The 19711-nt window shown below is 44.1% G+C and overlaps 1 protein-coding gene across 3 annotated transcripts in view; it reads right to left on the minus strand.

Annotated features, from left to right (window-relative positions):
• The window catches only part of MCF2L2 (MCF.2 cell line derived transforming sequence-like 2), a 242334-nt gene extending 223536 nt beyond the window's left edge, over window positions 1-18798 (minus strand). For all 3 annotated transcript variants that reach the window (XM_032875453.1, XM_032875452.1, XM_032875451.1), the window contains exon 1: window positions 18300-18798. In XM_032875453.1, the coding sequence (XP_032731344.1) occupies window positions 18300-18351 (52 nt within the window). In that variant the 5' untranslated portion in view covers window positions 18352-18798. The remainder of the gene's footprint in view (window positions 1-18299) is intronic.
• Window positions 18799-19711: the final 913 nt, after the last annotated feature.

Consider the following 19711-nt stretch of genomic DNA (forward strand, 5'->3'; position numbering starts at 1 on the left):
TGTTGGAGTTAAGTGATGAGTAAGGTTTGAAAGACTATTCTGTTTTTGTGATTTATTTATTTATTTATTTAGAGAGAGAGAGAGAGAGAGAGAGAAACAGTTGCAAGAGTGAGAGGGTGGCACACTGGAAGAGGGAGAAGGAGAGAATCTTAAGCAGGCTCCACTCTCAACAGCACAGAGTCACCATGGGGTTTGACCTCATGGACCCTGAGATCATGATCTGAGCTGAAATCAAGAGTCTGATGCCTAACCTAACCAACTGAGCCACCTTTTGTTTTTGTTTTTAAAAGTTTCGTAATTAAGGAGAACCTGCGTGGCTCAGTTGGTTAAGTGTCCAACTCTTGGTCTCAGCTCAGGTCATGCTCTCAGGGTCGTGGATCCAAGCTCCACATTAGGCTCCATGCTCAGTGCAGAGTCTGCTTGTCCCTCTCCTCCCCTCTCTGCGCCTCCCCCCACTAAGATAATAATTTTTTTTTAAAAAATGAGTGGTAGAAAAAGGGAATTTCTACTAGAAGACAAAATTATGTAGCATTAATAATCTAAATTATGTGGAACTGATACAAAAATAAATAGAAGAATATAAACAGGAAGACCCAGAAATGGATTATACATTCTAAAATAACTTACGTAGAAAGGGAGGCATTACAAATTAATCAAGGAATATTTAATAAATGCTACTGAAAAAAATGTAGTTTCACATCACATCAGAAATACACTTAGAGATTTAAAAACAAAAGTAAAAAATAAATAAAACCATTAAAAATATTAAAATAAAACTCATGATTATTTACTCATTCTTTATTGACGTAGGATATAAAAGCAATAGAAGAATTCATAAAATAAAAGATTTATAGGTATAATTACATAAAACCTTAAACCCTTTATATGTTAAAAGTCATCAAAAACAAAATTATAAAATAAAAGTAAACTGGAAAATAAAAAAACAACTGCTACAAACTTGACCAAGGCTTAATATATTTAACACTGGAAAAAAAACCTACACAAAAATATCTTTTTTTTAATATTTATTTATTTATTTGACAGACAGAGATCACAAAGAGGCAGAGAGGCAGGCAGAGAGAGAGGAGGAAGCAGGCTCCCCGCTGAGCAGAGAGCCCGATGTGGGGCTCGATCCCAGGAACCCAGGATCATGACCTGAGCCAAAGGCAGAGGCTTTAACCCACTGAGCCACCCAGGTGCCCCCACAAAAATATCTTAACCCACAAAAACACACAGACAAGTCACAGAGCAAAAATTCAAATAGCAAATAATAAACTTGATAAAAATTATTCTAGTTCACTAGAAAGTTTTAAAATTCTGTTAAAATGACTACTATGCCACTATTATCTACCAAACACACAAAAATTCAAATAATATCACCAAGAGGGGCTAACAACATTGCAGCTATTGTGCCATGCACTTAACATGCATCACTTCAAAATCCTGTAAGACTAGTTCTCTCATTACCGCATGTGCCATATGAGGAAACAGAGGAACACAAATGCTGATAAGGTGATCCGGTAAAATCAAGAATCCCCACACTCGGTTGATGTGTCCCTAAAATGGTATAAATTTCCCAGAAGGTAATTTGACCAAAATGTATTTTAAAAGTTATATTCATACTTTTTGATCCAATAATTATGTTTGCTAGAAATGTATCCTTAAAAAACAATCTGGAGGTGCCTGGGTGGCTCAGTTAGTTGAGCATCTGCCTTCAGCTCAGGTCATGATCCCAGAGTCCTGGGATCGAGTCTTTCATCGGCTCCTTGCTCAGTGGGGAGCCTGCTTCTCCCACTCCCACTGACCCTCCTTCCTGCTCATGCTCTCTCTCACACTCTCTCTCCCTCTAAAATAAATAAAATCTTAAAAAAAAAAAAAAGGCAAACTGGAATGTGTGAGATATGTGCAAAGATTTCTGAGCAAAGATGCTCCTTGAATTTTTGCAAAAATAATCCTGACAAACTGGAAACAACCTATCCAACCAACACCAGGGTGATATTTAAATAAATCATAGTATAACCATGTAGTGAAAAATTCTGAATCTATTTAAATATTATTTAAGGAAATGTTTTATAACAAGGAATTGCTCATTCTATAATTTGGCTTAATTTACAGCATAGTGTTAAAAAGCAGAACAGAATTCACATCATTACATATATAATATGCATGGTACACATAAAGAGAGATCATATCATTTTAACTCTAAAAATGCCAAAGGGAAAAAACTAGAAAAATATATACTCAAAGGATAACTGTGATTGTAACTAGGAGATGGAATTATGGACTTTCTTCTTTGTACTTTTTGTCCTTTCCAAATACTAAGCAATGAGCATCCATTTTTTTCCTGTGTTTTTCTGTTTGGTAATGTTTTTTAAGATCTGTTCTTGTGGCACCTGGGTGGCTCAGTTGGTTAAGTATCTGCCTTCAGCTCAGGTCATGATCCCAGGTTCCTGGGATCGAGTTCTGCATGGGGTTCCCTGCTCAGTAGGGAACCTACTTCTCCCTCTGCCTGCTGCTCCCCCTGCTCATGCGCTGCCACTCCCCATCAAATAAATAAATAATCTTTAAAAAAAATAAAATTTGTTCTTAAACTGATACACAGTATAATTCACTCCTCTTGACATACAGTTCTGAGTTTTGACAAATGCATGGAATCATTTAACCTTTGCCACAATCAGGTAGGGAGTAGTTCCATCATTCCCTTATAGTCACACCACCTCCTTGCCCTTTTAACCCTGGGCAACCACTCCATTTTAATAGTTTTACCTTTTCCAAATGCCATATAATATGGCATTTAGTATGTACCTTTTGAGTCTCATGTCTTTCCTTAGCATAATGTATTTCAGATTTATTCATGTTGTGCATATCAATAACTTCTTTTTATTGTTGAATATTCCATTGAACAGATGTGCCACAAATTGTTTACCCATTCCCCAGACGAGAGACATTTGGGTTGTTTCCAGCTTTTAGTGATTAAGAATCAAGCTGCTATAAGCGTTTCCATAAAAATTCTTGTTTTCTAAGCAGCCATACCATTTTACACTTCCACCAACATACTGTGTGGGAGATCCAGACACTTCTCATCATCACATGACTTGGTATTGCCATTTTTTAACCACTCTAATGGGTGTGTGACTTCCCTGATGACTACTGATGTTGAGCATATTTTCCAATGCTTATTTTCATCTGTGTATCCTCTACGGGAAAGTATCCATTCCATTTTTTTTATCCATTTTTAAGTTGGGTTTTTTATTTTCATTTATTGTTGAGTTTGAGAGTTCTTTACATATTCTGGATAGAAGTCTTTTGTCAGACATATGATTCACAAATTTTTTTCCCCAGGGAGTAATGTTTCCATTCTCTTAACAGTGTTTTTTGCAGAGGAAATATTATTAATTTTGATTAAGTCCAATTAGGTATTACATTTTGGTACATGATCCATTTTTTTAAAAGATGTTATTATTTATTTTGAGAGAGAGGGAGAGGGCACACATGCATGAGCAGAAGGGAGGGGCGAGAGAGACAAGGAGAAGGAGAGGGAGAGAGAGACAATCCCAAGTAGGCTTCCCCCTGAGCTGAAGCCTGACCCCAAAGCCAAAGCCAGGATCCATCCTGTGACCCTGAGATCGCTACCGGAACAGAAAACAAGAGGCAGTGCTTAATTGACCAAGCCACTCAGGTGCCCTGGTACATGATCCGCTTCGAGTTAACTGGTGTGTATAGGGTGAAGTATAGGTCAAGGTTTTTTTTTTTTGTACCCAGATGTCTAAATGTTCCAGAACCTTTTGTTGAAATAGCCTTTACACTTTACTCCACTGAATTGCTTCATACCTTTGTCTAAAATCAATTGACCATATTTGGACATATTTCTGGATTCTTTATTCTGTTCCAGTTTGTCTATCCTTTCACCAATACCCCACTATCTTGATTACCTTGCTTTATAGTAAGTCTTGGAATTAAGTGAGTCTTCCAACTTTTTTTTTTTTCCAAAAGATTTTGACTATTACAATGATTTTTACCTACTGTAGTACCTTTTATTGTTTATAAATTTTAGAATCTGTAGTTGATTTCCACAAAAAACAAACCTGATAAACTTGGGACTGGAGTCATGTTTAATTTATAGATCAATTTGGGGAGGATTAAGATCCTAAAATTGACTCTTCCAAACCTTAAACACAGACCATGTATTATTTTTATAAACCATTTTTAAAGCTTTTATGAAAGCCACATAATGTTCATTCCTCTCTCATTTCTTCCACTTCTTTTTTAGGTTATACCACAAAGCCATAGGAAATGATGAACATGATCTTTCTCTTTAAAAATCTGGTTTGCATCGCTTCTCGGCCTTTTGGCTAAGATCAAGTGTAAAAATCTGGTTTGGTTTTCCCAAGGCTCAGAAAGAGAAAATGCTCATGCCACACCTGAAGGGCAGAGCAAGTGTGAGTAGTGGAATTTTCCTTCTCATCTCTGCACCATTTGTCAAGGTCTAAATCCCATTTTACAGCCTCAGGGATTTTTTTCCTCCTTTGTAAGCAAAGCTTCTTTTGGTTGCTGGAGGGACAAATACTGTAATGGAAACAAATCGAATGAAAAGTAGAGGGATGTGGGTAGGGGAATTTAGGAGGGCCATCCTTCTAGTCCAGTCCTGTACCAGAGCTTTCTCACCAGTGAGGGAGCAAGAAAGAGGAAAGTGAAGGGAGCAATGGGGAGGGAAGAAGTGAAAAGGTGACTCCAGGGGCCAGTGAAACCCCCAGGAGCTGAAGGGCAAGAGGATATTTTAAAAAGTAATGTTCTGGGCACCTGTGTGGCTCAGTTGGTTAGGCAACCTTCGGCTCAAGTCGTGATTCTGGAGTCTGGGATCAAGTCCCGCATAGGGCTCCGTGCTCAGCAGGGAGTCTGCTTCTCCCTCTGACCCTCCCCTCCTCATGCTCTCTCTCTCTCCCATTCTCTCTCTCTCAAATAAATAAAGAAAATCTTTTGAAAAAATAAAATAAAAATTGATGTCTTGGGGTGCCTGTGTGGCTCAGTCATTAAGCATTTGCCTTCAGCTCGGGTCATGATCGCAGGGTCCTGGAATAGAGCCCTGCCTCCAGTTCCTTGCTCAGTGGGAAGCTTGCTTCTCCCTCTCCCACTCCTCCGGCTTGTGTTCTCTTTCTCACATCTCTCTCTCTGTCAAATAATAAGTAAATTCTTAAAAAATAAAATAAATAAAAAATAAAAATTGGTATTTCCAGCTCCATTTCAAAGTGTCTATGGATGGAACTGGAGGGGATTATGCTAAGTGAAATAAGTCAGGCAGAAAAAGACAATTATCATATGGTTTCACTTATTTGTGGAACATAAGAAATAGCATGGAGGACATTAGGAGAAGGAAGGGAAAAATGAAGGGAGTGGGGAATCAGAGGGGGAGACGAACTATGAGAGACTATGGACTTCAGGAAAAAACTGAGCGTTTCAGGGTGGGAGGATGGGTTAGCCCAGGGATGGGTATTAAGGAGGGCATGTATGGCTTGGAGCACTGGGTATTATATGCAAACAATGAATCATGGAATACTAGATCAAAAACTACTGATGTACTGTATGGTGACTAACATATGAAATGAATGGAATGGAATGAAATGGAATGGAATGGGCAAGAGAAAAAACAAAACCAAAAAAACATAATGTCTGTGTTTCCTGACCATAAATGTCTCCTCTCCCATCTTCAAAAAATTCTCCTGAACCCTCTCATCTTCTGTGTACATGATTTTTGAAATATTGAGGAAGAACTGAGTTTCACACCTAAATCAACCAGATGCAAAAGCAAAAGAGCTAATGTGGAAGGAAAAGAAGCAGGGAGGCTGGAAGACCACAAGAAGAGAAGCGCAACAAGAAAAAGGAGGAACTAGGGAATGATGGCTGTCTCTGCCCAAAATTTTCCTCCTGGAGCTTACAGCTTAACATCTGCCTCCTCCATAGACTGTAAGGTCCAGGAGGACACCTTTCATTCCTGCGGTCCCTGGGGAGCAGCAGTGGGGCTGCAGCAGGGCAGGTCACAGGGGTCACCGTTGCTCCTTCACACCCGTCCCTAGCACCTGCCCTCATGCCCAGCCCTGAAGGCCTCTGTAAATGTGGTCAGTCTCAAATCAGGTCTTACATAAGGAAACAAGGGCAGAAGGACCTCTTTCCCCTCAGTGACTGAATTAACTCTAGCCTCCTTGGGTACAGAAAGAGAAAAGGGCTAAAATGAATTTAGACTGATTTGATAGCATATAAACAAACAAAAAGACACACAAACCAAAACCTCAGCTGAACATGATCTGGGCTCAGACACCTGGACAAAGAAATCCAGAGGTAACTCTCATAGGCTGGGCAAGCCCAATGTGCTCTTAACACATGGGGCACCTGTCGCTTGTCCACCTGCGTATACTTTGTGTTTGATTCTCCCTCATAGTAAAGTCCTTTAGACCCAGGGGCTCTTCTGTACTAAATAAAAGCACCTGCACATGCTGTTACCTTGCCATTGTAACTGGGGGTTATAACTTTACTAGACTGTTTTTCCCTAAGGTTCTGGTGGTTAGCACCAGAAGTACATGCAGACAGCACTCCTAAAAATTTCTTCCTTCACAAAGGCTTATTCCTGTCGAAGTGTTACACATTTATTACTTTTGCTTACTTAAAGACTATAAAGTAAATTTCACATCTTTTTTTAAAGATTTTATTTATTTGACAGAGAGAGAGATCACAAGTAGGCAGAGAGGCAGGCGGGGGTGGGGTGGGGACAGGCCCCCTGCTGAGCAGAGAGCCCGACGCGACGCGGGGCTCCAGCCCAAGACTCTGAGATCATGACCTGAGCCGAAGGCAGAGGCTTAATCCACTGAGCCATCCAGCCACCCCATATCTTCACATTTTTAATGGTAGTTTTCTTTGGAAGAAAGTGACTATTAATAAACGAACATTTCAAGTGGTGGGTAAAATACTTACACTCAGGGGACTAATGCTTTTAGCTTCCATTAGGTTTTCCAAGAGATTTTTAAAACTCACTAATAACACATCTATGCTTCATTGGTTTATATGCTCTTCTGTAATGAGAAATTAAACCAAGGCCTTGAAGCCAGCCAAACCTGACTTTTAATTCCACTCAGTTTGACCATGGACAAGTTTCTTAATCTACTTAACCCTCAAATTTCTCCTCCATTAAAAAAGGACTGTACTTCTGACTAAATTTAATGAAATCAATAGTGTGGATAAAGCACAATATGTGACATTAAAATAAATGGTGGCGATGATACCACCATTTTTTAAAAGATTTATTTGTTTATTTGACACAGAGAGAGCATATGCACAAGAGCAGGGAGCCTCATGCGGGTTATGACCTGAACGGAGAGCAGATGCTCAGCCAAATGAGCCACCCAGGCACCTGACAACATCATTTTTAATATTATTTCCATATCCTCTAGCCTCTACAACTTCTCTCCCCCAGAAAAATGATCTATATTCAGAAGGAAAGAAAGTGAGATACCATATATAGATCTACCTTCCAGCTTGAGGTCATTCCTTCTTTCAAGGTAAAGCTTAAAGCTTCTCAGTTGTCCGGTGAGTTCTATGCAGAGAATGGAATAAACAGGACACCCAGCACAGGAAGACCAGTGCAGTTAACCAAAATCAGCCATTCCCTTACCCCACCCGCTTAGAAAGCTTTCCCCTCTCTGCCAGCCTAAATCTTCTCCTTCCTTCCAATCAAGCTCAAGTCATAAATCTAGTATACAGCTTTCTTGAATCACGGAAGTTCACAACTTCAGCCTCCAAACAGCTCACAGGCTATAAGCCTGCCACAAAGCCTTGCTTATGGTTGGCACTCTCCAAAAATCTGTTCACTGACCAGTTGGTTTCTTGATGTAGTTGTGGTGCCTAAGTACCTAGGTGGCCACACAAAGGCAGTGAGCCTTGGAATATAACCCAAAGAAAGAAACAGTACAGTGCACACAGGGAATGGTTTCTATTTTGCCCAGGGCTAGCCCTTAAAACTGTCTAAGTATTTCATACTCTTACTGATTCTAAAGGTTGAAAGTGCCTTCCAAGTTCCCACACTTGTTCTGATAGGTGAGTGCACAGCTTGAAGCCCTCTTCTCTGAGGACTTCCTCCCCATTCCAAGACCAAACCAATTTCTGAACCCACAATTGATACGATCAGAAATGCCTAAGTTTCTTCTGAGCTGGGCCAACCAGGCTCTCCAGAGAGAGACTGTGTACAGAGAGATCCAGAGACTGAGAATCAGTTAGTGATTTCTCTAGATCTGGAAGGGGATCTGGCTGGAGTGGCCATGTGAAGTTCATACTGATAAAAGAACAGAGGGCTAGTCTGCAGAGAGAAGCAGAAGAATGTTACAGACACCATAGAGAAGCAGAGACCAAACTAGGTAACACCAGGGAGAGATGCCCAGCCACCTCAGTTCTCCACTGTACATCTTGTTGATGAGGCCCATGGAGCTTCCTGTTCTGAGGTTCCCATACTCCACAGCCTGGAGAGTATGGAACACTTGAGTAATAGTGCTCAGGAGTTCAAATTCTGGAGCCAAATCTGTCTGAGTTCAAAGCCTGGCCTTGCCACCACTAGCAGAGTGCTACAAAACAAACTATTTTGTCCTTTGTTAATCTGAATTAAATATACACATCTTTAGTAACATCAGTGTGTTAAATTCCAAAATCTCTAAAGCTTATTATAATCATTATTTCCTGTTAGTAAGAAATAAGTGCTTGAATTCAATAAGTCTATGATAATGAGATAGTCTTGCTTTTTAGATTCATTAAAATCAATCAATTCCTACCTTTTAAAATAAGCAGAAAGAGAACCTACACCCATTTGGGAAGAGCTAGTCCATGGTGCCAGACTAGGCTCAGAGGCTCTCTGGCTGGGCCATACTCACTAACATCTAGAGGGAAACAGACATGACAACAGCCTTACCCTTCAGGAAAAATCCCAAGAGAAGCAGGACCATTTCCATTTTGATCCTCAATGATTTCAACTATCCTGGCAGAGATTTTTACATTAGCTACATTAATTATTAATTCAGCAGAAATTTCACACTACTTGATGCCTTTTTTAAATATGAGAAACACAGATGGGCCTTTATAGCACAAATGTAGGCCCCTGGCCAAGGCAGGCCAAGGGAGGCCCTGTTAGGGGGCCAGGCATCCGATAACTGTGCCTAACACCCATGATTCCTGGACACAAGAGACCCCTCTGCTTAGCTGGTTCTCGGATAATAGACGGGAGGAAGCATTTTCACCCAGCTGAGCACTCTTAAAAGTGAACTGCAGGGTTTTTTTAACATTCAAGATCCCCACCACCTGGGAAAACAAAAAAAAAATTTTGAGACCCAATTTACTAATATAGTTTGCAAAGTTCCTAGTAGCTTGCCTGTAACAACACTGTGATGAAAGGAGGTTATGTGAATGAAGCACATTTTCCCTGTGAAATATACACAAGGTGAAAAGCCAAGGAGACAGTCTGCTTCCCCCCTGGAACTCAGAATGTTGGAAAAGAGTGCTCACTCTTACCCTGACACCAAGAAAAAGCCAGATAAACTATAGAATTATAACCTGTCCAGAACCTATATAAACAAATAAAAAGAAATCACCTAAAAGATTTAAACGAATTATGGAAGGTTTGAGTATGGGCTAACATGAGCCGGGACATAAGGGGTGCTCCCAGCTACCTGCAGGCTCTTCTCCCTAGAGCGGTTACAGGCTGGGAGTCTGGAGAGAGCCTCTGTCGGGGTGGGGGTGGGGGGCAGACCAGAAAGAGAGGAGATGCCCAGGAAAAGCTCATTTCTCCCTGTGGAAAAAGCCTTCAAATGCGGGGGGGGGGGGGGGGGGGGGGGGCGGGGGAGGGGTTTGGCAGCCCACCCTTTAACTGGACTCTAGGGTACAGGTGAAGACCCACTGCAGCTTGAAGAAGATTAAAAGAAAACAAATAAAAATCCCTACTTCTGGGGGAGGCATAGAAAACTCTCCCAAAGAATGTCTGCCCAAAAAATCTGGTTCAGGGGCGCCTGGGTGGCTCAGTGGGTTAAAGCCTCTGCCTTCGGCTCAGGTCATGATCCCAGGGTCCTGGGATCGAGCCCCACATCAGGCTCTCTGCTCCGAGGGGAGCCTGCTTCCTCCTCTCTCTCTGCCTGCCTCTCTGCCTACTTGTGATCTCTGTCTGTCAAATAAATAAATAAAACCTTAAAAAAAAAAAATCTGGTTCAAATTATTTTAAAGCCCTTGCAAACACAGCCCAGCTCCAGTGCGTCATGAGACTTCGTTCTGTCCCTACAGCGGTGACAGAATGTGGAGCAGCAGCCCCTCACTACATGGTGGCTTCACCATCTCCAAAGCACACTGCACAGGAGGCAGGCTCTTCAGGGGCTTTGCGTTTCTCTCCAGCATCTCTGGACAGTCCCGGCTCATCCCAAAGCAAGAAGCAAGGACAGGGGCTGATCCTTGGGAGGAGGACACACGCTTCCTCCCTCACTCAAGGCTACCGTTCACCATTGCTGCCGCTGCCACCTCTGCCTGCCTCCCTCCCTCGGCTGTGCTGGCCCTACTGCTTCATCCTGCAGGCATCCTTTTTTCAACCTGTGCCCTGCAGAGCAAGCTTGCACCACTCAGGCTGCAGTTTCTAGTGAGTACTAGGGGCCTACGGGTAGAGTACTCCTCTTGACTAAACAGAGGGGCAATAAAACACTCCTTCTCTTGCTTCTCCTGCTAGTCCATAAAGCAAACAATTGAAGTCATTCTATACTCATGGAGTCTCTTTTGCTACAGTCCTCAAAGGATTTCTGTTTAACCACTTTCACTACATAGGATCATTCCAACTTGTAAAATAAACAGAGGGACCGATAAAAGTATCACCCTACATTAGAGATGAGGAAATTCAGGGAATAAAGACATCTTTTCCATCCAATTAACATGTGATTCTTGATCTCCTATAATGGGTTTAATTTAGCCTACCAGGCCATTAAGCAATCTTAGTTGGGATTTCTACCCTTAAGTAAGACATGCCTATGTTATTACATAAGGCTTGAGAACATGTCCAACCAACAACTAAAATATATATCAGTACTTGGAACAAAAAGGAAAAATCCAAGCTAGACTGTAATCAAATGCTCAGAAACACGTATGAGAGGGATACCAACTATTATAGGCGTTCAGAAGAGACAGGGAGGCTGGCCTGGCCTGGCCCACCCCGCAAAGGGCTCCCTGGGGAGGCCAGGCTTGAGGGGAAGCCCTGGAGATTCAGACAGACAGGCAGAGTACTGCTGGTAAGAGTAATCACAAATGATGGGGCGCCTGGGCGGTGCAGTGGTTAAATCCCAGCGGTGCCTGGGATCGAGCCCTGAGGTCAAGCCCCATATCAGGTTCCCTGCTCGGCAGGGAGCCTGCTTCCCCCTCTCTCTCTGCCTGCCTCTCTGCCTACTTGTGTCAAATAAATAAATAAAATCTTTAAAAAAAAAAAAAGGGTAATCATAAATGGGACCTAGACAGAAGAAAGGGAGACCCAGGGAGGCTAGCAGGTGGGTGGACCTAAATGAGGATGCTTTCCAATCACTCAAACAGAAGAAAGAGCTTTTTCATGAACAGTGCCAGGTACGGAGCTAAACCTCAGGATATACAGATGACTCAGACATCTCCCTGCCCTCGGGGAGCAGACAATGGGATGGCAAGGCAGAAATCCTTCCCCAATACCAAATTAACATAAAAACCCAGCTTTTTAAAAAAATTACTTTCAAGCAGCAGTAAGAATTTTTGCCTTGATATAATAGAACATAGACTTTGAAATCAGATCTGACAGATCCTGACTCTCTATCTCTTGTAACACAATGGCTTTAAGCAAATTACTGAACTTGTTTTTTAATTTGCAGTTTTGACATCTTCAAGATGAGAGTAATAACGCCTACTTTCCAGAGCTGTAAAGATACAGAAGCATACGTGAAAACTAACTCTCAATAAATTTAGCCAATATTTCTAAACAGTTTAAGTTGAAATACTTCTTCTTGGACTTTCTAGTTTCTTGCTTGAAATCTGTGCCTTTGGTTAGGTTGTTAACTTCACAGGTTTTTTCAAGGTCAGACCATGTAGAATCCTGGTCTGGAAGCCAGCAGTAAACTAGAGGACTAAAGCTTTAGTAGTGCAACTGTTGAAAGCAAATCAGACTCCCTGGCTAATAAGCTCGGTCACAACCTGCAGACACTCTGGAAATAGAAGCCATCATGATGTGAGAGGTCCTCTCCAAGACTAGGAGGAAGAACACTTGCTGGTAGCAATACTCCCCTCTCCTGTGCTTTTATAACCTGCTACCACCAGTGGGAAGACATTGAGGGTGTCTCAAGGGCCAAGAGTCAGGTAATCGGGTTCTGCTTCTGAGTTTTGCTTTTGGCACTACAAAGGAGAAAGCAGAGAGGTGGCCCCAGGTAGTGAGAACATACTTTTCTCTAAAGCAACATGTCAGGATTAGCCTTCAGCCCCCTGGAACAGCCTTCCACAAGAAGGTGGGTGCCAAGAAGAAGAGAAGGACACTGATGGTGCCTATGATGTACTAGGACAAAAAACAAAGTAGATATGCTGTCCTTGTATGTAAAGCCATTCTCATTATCTCTGCTTCTCAAGTTTCTCCCTCCAACAGAACTAGGCATTCACAAGGCACTATTTACACATTCATCTTCTACCAATCCTGTGAGATGAGGATTAGGTAATCCATTTTACATATGAGGGAACCAAGACTTGAGGATTAGATAATCCATTTTACATATGAGGGAACCAAGACTTGGAGGGAAAGTAATGAGCTAAAGCTGTTTGCTGACAAAGACTGTGCAGTCTTAGTTCACATCTGGAAAGGCAGGAATCATCATTGACATTCTCCACATTAGAAAAGATGGTCACCTCCAGAATCAATATTGTCTAGACACTGATTCTAAGAAATCCTAATATAATAAATGACCATTTTCTATAACATGGATAGTTGTTATTATCATAACATTTTAGTTAATACGTGCTTGGTATCCTTCACCAAAATCCGGCATTTCAGATCATAAATACAATGGCATCCATTCAGTCTTTAGATCGCTACTATGTATCTGAGTAACTCCTATGCCTGACACAGGTTACCAAAAAAATGAAATTCCACTCCTCTTCCTACTATCCCAATATGAACAACTCAAAGGCATAAGTCACAATATACATCACCAATGCTTGATGGAACAATGAGGTAGCTAGTCTCCAAGGTGGCAACTGTGGCAGCAGAAAAACTCCTTCAAACCATGCCCCCACCCCCAAGATATCTGCATCCTAATGCCCAGACACTATGTAGGTCAGGTTACATGGCAAAGAGAATTAAAGTTGCAGATGGAATGAAGGCTGCTAATTAGCTGACCTTAAAATAAGGAAGGCCAGGGTAATCACAAGAGTCCTTAAAAGTGGAAGACGAAGACAAAAGAGAAAAAAATGGAGATGGAGACATGAGAAAGACTAGCCAGATGTTGCTGGCTTTGGAGCAAGATGGAGGAAAGGGGCCATAAGCCTAGGAATGCAGGCAGCCTCTAAAAGCTAGGAAAGGCAAGAAAAAGGATTCCCCACAGCACCTTCAGAAAAGAATGCTGCCCTGGCTGACACCTTGATTTCAGCCTGGTGAGACCTGTGTCAATATCTGAGCTACAGAACTGTAATAAAAAGAATTTGTGCTGTTTTAAGCCATTAAGTTTGGGGTGATTTATCATAGCACCCATAGAAAATGGATATGGCAACTAACACTTCCGCCCCTCATGGTGGGGTATGCCGATCCTGCCATCAAGAATAAGAACTTGTGGACGCCTGGGTGGCTCAGTGGTTAAAGCCTCTGCTTTCGGCTCAGGTCATGATCCCGGGGTCCTGGGATCGAGTTCCACATCGGGCTCTCTGCTCAGCGGGGAGCCTGCCTCCTTCTCTCTCTCTCTCTCTCTCTCTCTCTCTGCCTGCCTCTCTGCCTACTTGTGATCTATCTGTGAAATAAACAAATAAAAATCTTTATAAAAAAAAAAAAAGAATAAGAACTTGTGCCCCTCCCCTTGAATTTGGGCTGGGCCTGGGACCACCCCGACAAAAAGAACTTGGAAGTGACTTCACAGACTTCAAGCCCAGTGATCAAGAAGTCCTGGCAGCTTCTGCTTCATCCCCATCAAAGACCTGAGCTTCGAGGTAAGAAGTCTAGACTACCCTGCTGGAGAACGGCCACATGGAGAGGACCTGGAAGATGAGATGCCACCATGGAAAAAGAGACCACATAAGGGAACACCAAGACGCCATCCACACAGTGCCAGCTATTGCCCCAGTTGCCATCTGATTACAAACGCTTGGGGGGATCAGCTTGTCGGGTATTTTATAAATCACAAAAAGGTATGAAATTTTGTCAAATAACTTTTCTGTCACTATTGAGATGATTAATAAGGTGTACTACATCAATTGATTTTCAGATGTTAAACCAGCCTTGTGTTCCTGGGATAAACCATATATGGCCATGGTGTATAATCCTTTTTATATGTTGCTGGATTTGGTGCTAGTATTTTGTTGAGGCTTTTTGTATCTACATTCATTAGAGATACTGGCCTATAGTTTTCTATTCTTATAATGTCTTTGTATGATTTTGGTATTAGGGTAATATTTGCCTGAGAAAATGAGAAGTGTTCCCTCCTCTTCTATTGTTGAGAAGGGTTGTGAATAATTCGTATTTATTCTTCCTTAAGTGTTTGGTAGAATTTGCCAGTGAAGCCATCTGGTGCTTTACTCTTTTTTTTATTCTGAAGTTCTGTAAATGAACCAACGTGATTCTATAGTCTAGAAAAAAGGAAAAAGGATATTCCTACTGTGTACTGCATGGGTTAAACACGTCTGGACACTTTTCACATGTGAGCTGCATAATTTTTGCGGGCATCCAACAAACTAACAAAATTCAAAGGAGGTCCCCACAGTGAGTGACATCATATGAAGAACATTTAAGGGGTTTAATGTTTACTTAAAAATGGGATTTAGGAGGCAAGAGTTATCTACAAACACTTCAGAATTGCCCTTAAAATTAAAAAAAAAAAAAATCTGCCTGGCATTACTCAATATTCAAGGTCCATCCCAAGGCACAACAAATCATTCATTTATTCAACAAACACTTATTCTGCAATTCCTTGGGGGAGGCTGTGTTAGGTAACAACAGATTGGTAATGTAGAGTCTAGGAGCAGAGATAAGACAAGCACACAAAAACCAACCAACCATAATAACACAAAGGAGAGAATGAGAGGGGTTATGAGAGTAGAACAAAAACTACTTTGGAATTCAGAGGCAGGAGTTTTTATTTCCCACTGGCAGGATCAGAGATACCTGGAGAAGGAAGCATTGAGTTGGGCTTGAAAGGTGTTTACTATTTTTGTGTGAAGAAATATATCAAGGCGTCATTCCAGGTGGAGAGAAAGCAGACACAAAAATTTAGAGGTGGAAACAGAGTCAGACAATATAGTGGAACAAAGCTAAAGAAAGAAGAGTAAAGAGTAAAGAAGAGTAAAAAAAAAAAAGTAAAAAGAAAGTAAAAGAAGAATAAAGAAACATACATGTAAAAATATTAATTATTGGCGAAAAAAACCAGAAGAGTGCCAAATAAAGTACAAAGAGCTCATACTCCAAGCTACAGAGAATGACAATGTAGAGGTATCATTAAAGGTTTTAGGGGGTGCCTGGGTGGCTCAGTTGAGCATCTGCTCCATCTCCTGGATGGAGCTCCCTCTTCCTCTTCCCCTCCCCCTGCTCATACTATCTCTCCCTCTCTCAAATAAATAAGGGTTTTAGAAAATACAAATGCTGTGTGTTTATTCCTGGTGTAAGTTGGAGGCAAACAAAGGAGAGGCAGAAGGCTTAGACAATGGTTAGTCAAGAGGAATGAAGTCCTGAAGCGAGTCACAGGAAGGTCACAGTGGGAATGGACATTAGGAGAGAGACCCATGAGATTATTTCAGAAACTGAATCAACAAATTCCAGACCTGAACTGTCAAATCTAAGAGACTGTGAAAGCAGAGCAGAGGAAGAACTGGCTGGAGGCACAGAGGCGGCAGAGTGAATATGGAAGCACAGTATTATTACCCAGATGAGTGTTTAGTATAGAACGAGGGGAGTGTTCTCACCACAGTCTTGCTCCCAGCACCTCTCAACCCTCTCCCAACTCATCACACCCCTCAGGCTGCTCACCAAGAAAATGCCTGAAAAGAACAGTCAAACACTGAGCCAATCTACTCTCGCAGATGCTAGGTTACTCAGTGAGACCGGTTACTCAGTGAGACTCTCCATGAAGGTAAAGGCTGGCTGCCCCCTCAATCAGATCCCCAGACAGACATCTAAACAGTTGCCTTCTGGTCCTGAGCCCACCATTCATTACCTCTGAAACCTTAAAAGATGAACTTTCTAAGTCTCAATTTTTTCATTTGTAACATAGGGATGATAACCTATTTCACAGGTTTGTGAGATTACAGGAGGATACGGAACACTGCGAGACACACAAATGCCAGAGGTCATGAGAAGCTCTCTGACAGCAGAACCTACAACAAATTCATGTTTGTATCCTTCATGGAGCTGTAGAAAAAGAGGGAGCAAGATAGGAGAGAAAATACCAGAGCCTGGGCCCCACAGGGAGCCTGGGCCCCACAGGCAGCCTGGGCCCCACAGGCAGCCTGGTGTTAACCAAGAAATACTGCCTACCAGATCTTTGAGAAGATCCCATATCCAGAGAAATAAGTGGGACCTTAATAATCATCTACATCTACCTCCTCCCTTAACAGATGGGAAGTTTCATGCTGAGAGAGGCCCAGTGATCTGTCCAAGATCTTTAGTGGCATATGGGAATATGAACAATAACACATTACAGTTTAGATGGTGCTTTTACCCATATCAGCTTACAAATAGGCTTCGAGCTGGGTGGGAAAGAATTCTTAAGATTTCCATTTTTAGCCTGAAGTTGAATGACTTGTCCAGGAAGGATTCAAATCCATACAGTCATACCCCCCAGTCCACGGCTCTTTCCCTGCACAGCAACTTCATGCCCGCACAATTTCAAGCAAAATCATTTCAGCATTCAGTATATTTCAAACTCCAAATTCTGTTTGTTTCCTCCTGCCTCCAGCAACATTTCACATTCAGCCTTCCCTGGTAGTATTCCAACGACCTTCTGTCTTAAAGAAAAACCAGTTTGGCAGCCACGCTGGCACCAGAAACATTTTTTTAAATGAATCATCAAAACTGGGTCTTTCCAGATAAATCATCTTCACAAAGTATATCCCCACATGTGTATCATTCAAGATGTATATCATTATTGCACTAAATACATTGGATTAGGGTGCTCAAAGAGCAACGAAACTCATTAATTGAAGCAATATATATCAATAATAAGAAGGCAGTTTTAGCAAATGGGCAGAACACTGAAGTAAAGACTCCCAGAGTTTAAAACTAATTTGCATGATGGAAGGGTCTCAACATTAAGGGACCAACACTGAAAATTATGCCGATAATTCTAGTCATCTGCATCCAAAGAATCTCTACCTGAATGTGTTTTTATGTGGGGAGGTGCGGGGAAGGGGTGGGGGAAGAAAATGCTAAGAAGCAATCCGCGTACCACAGTCTCAATGCCCTCTTTACTGAACTTGGCCTGTCCTCCCACCACAATCCTTATTCCAGGAGCAAGGCATGCATGTTCTGCTGCCCTGTTTTAACTCAACGGAAGAGGATTAACATGGCTCAGTCTCCTAAAGGCTGCACTGGCTTGTCATCCGGGGGTCACCACAAGTGCGCGTACACCTCCAGGAGGTAGTTTCAACGCGCGCGGGCGCCAGGGTGCCTACCCTCTACCGTAACCTGCGTTTCACTACGCAGGCTTGTGGACAAGCCTCCGCGGTTGGCAGTAGTTTCTGGAAAGCACCTGCACTCGCTCAAGTTCCCTCTCCTTTCTCGTTATCTCGTAAACGGCGACACAACTCCCCACCCCCGCCGGGTCAGCGCGGGTAACGGATCCTAACAGCCCAGCAGCCCTCAGGGGACCAGGCACCTGCCTGGTGAAGGCACCGGCCCCGCCGGGCGTGGAGAACCCCAGGGATGTCTGGCACTGGCCGCCCCCAGCAGCAACGAGGCCGAGACGCCCGGCCCGCACCCCACCGCCTTCCCACGCAGGGTGCTGCCGAGGGGCTGCGGGCGAGCGCGGGGAGGAGACCCGCCCCAGAGACTACGCCCCCACCTCCATTAATATAAACGCAAGGGGGAAAGAAGCTCCATTTACCGACATGAGTGATCATTGCGGCCAGTCGCCGGCTGAGCTCCTGGGGGGCCATTTCTTCCTGTAACCAAAACCGCGTTTCACCGAAAAGCCACTCAGTATGTAAACAAAACAAAGCAACACGTAAGTGTTCCTGCGGCTGTCATGGATGGTGTTTCAAAGACATCTCCTCCCGAGGATGCGCTGCCCTCACGCTCTTCCTCGCTCTCTTCAGGCACGAAACGAGTCCCTCCCAGTCCAGGCCAACTTTGCTGGGCCGCTCGGCCAGCCACGCCCTTCAGGGAATTGTCTCAAAGACTAAAATCCAGCAGCTTTCCCAACGTAATGTCTGGCTTTCGGAGAGAGGGAAATGGCAATTGTGGACGTAAGAAAAACAAGTCGCCCCAAATCCCGCTGCAACTGCGCGTCGGGCTGCCCCGGCCGCGGGAGCGCCCGGCTCTCTGGATTTGCTGTCCCGGTGGGTCGGGTCTTCGGCGCCGCCTTCCGGTGGGGTGAGGAAGAAGGATGCTCCGCGGGCACGCGGAGGGAGCTCGGATCCCGCGCGCACCAGGCGGAGGAGCTGGAGGAGCGGAGGAGAGAAGGAGCCGAGGAAGGGAGGGCTGAGGCGGGGGGCGGCCTGAGGCCCCTGCTCCTCCGCGCCGGCCGCCTCACGCCCCGCGGCGCGCCCAGCGCTCCCGCCTCCTCGCCCACCGCTCCCCGCCTCCCGCAGCGCGCAAGCGCCCGAGCGCCGTCTGTTGCCAGGTGGAGCTGCGCCCCTGGCCCTGCGCGGAGCCTGCGGATGTGGGTCGACTCACGGCGCGTCCTCGCAGCTTTCGGGGAGAGGAGACGGCGATTTAGGCGCTCCTGCTGGTACCGGGGTTCTAAGCACCTGCCTCGGCTCCCCTCCTTGCCTGCCAGGTGCCTGCAGAGTGGCCGAAGCGAGGAGGAGGGGGCTGACAGGGAGAGGCGCAGCCACCCCGCTGGGGCGGCTGCTCGCACGGCCGCCCCTACCCCAGGGCTTGTCTCACGCGGTAATCGGCTTGCGCTGGACGCACCTGCCCTCGGAGCCGGGAGCGCGGGCTGTACGCGGACAGGGCGGGGCACGCATGTGCGCACACCCATCTCCACCGTGTGGGCCTTTTCCTTTGTGCAGCTACTCCATGGCGCCACCGCTCCGTCTGCCACGGTCAGGAGCGCCGAGGCTCCATCCTAACAAGGCTCTGGCACAGACCCCACGCGGGGCTCTCCTCCATGTCAGCCCCGGGAGCGTCTTCTCTGTGCCACTCTCCCGCAGCAGTCGACGTCCTGCAGCTTCCTCAGATGGCCCCAGATACTACCTGACGGGTAGCGAAAGACTAACCCGGTTCCGCAGAACTCCACAGCCAAAGCCTAAGCAAATGGGAATCGGGTCAGGTTGTTCCTCAACCCATTCTACA

The sequence above is a fragment of the Lontra canadensis genome, unplaced genomic scaffold, assembly GCF_010015895.1.
Source record: "Lontra canadensis isolate GAN:19392208 unplaced genomic scaffold, GSC_riverotter_1.0 scaffold56, whole genome shotgun sequence".
Taxonomy (NCBI): Eukaryota; Metazoa; Chordata; class Mammalia; order Carnivora; family Mustelidae; genus Lontra; species Lontra canadensis.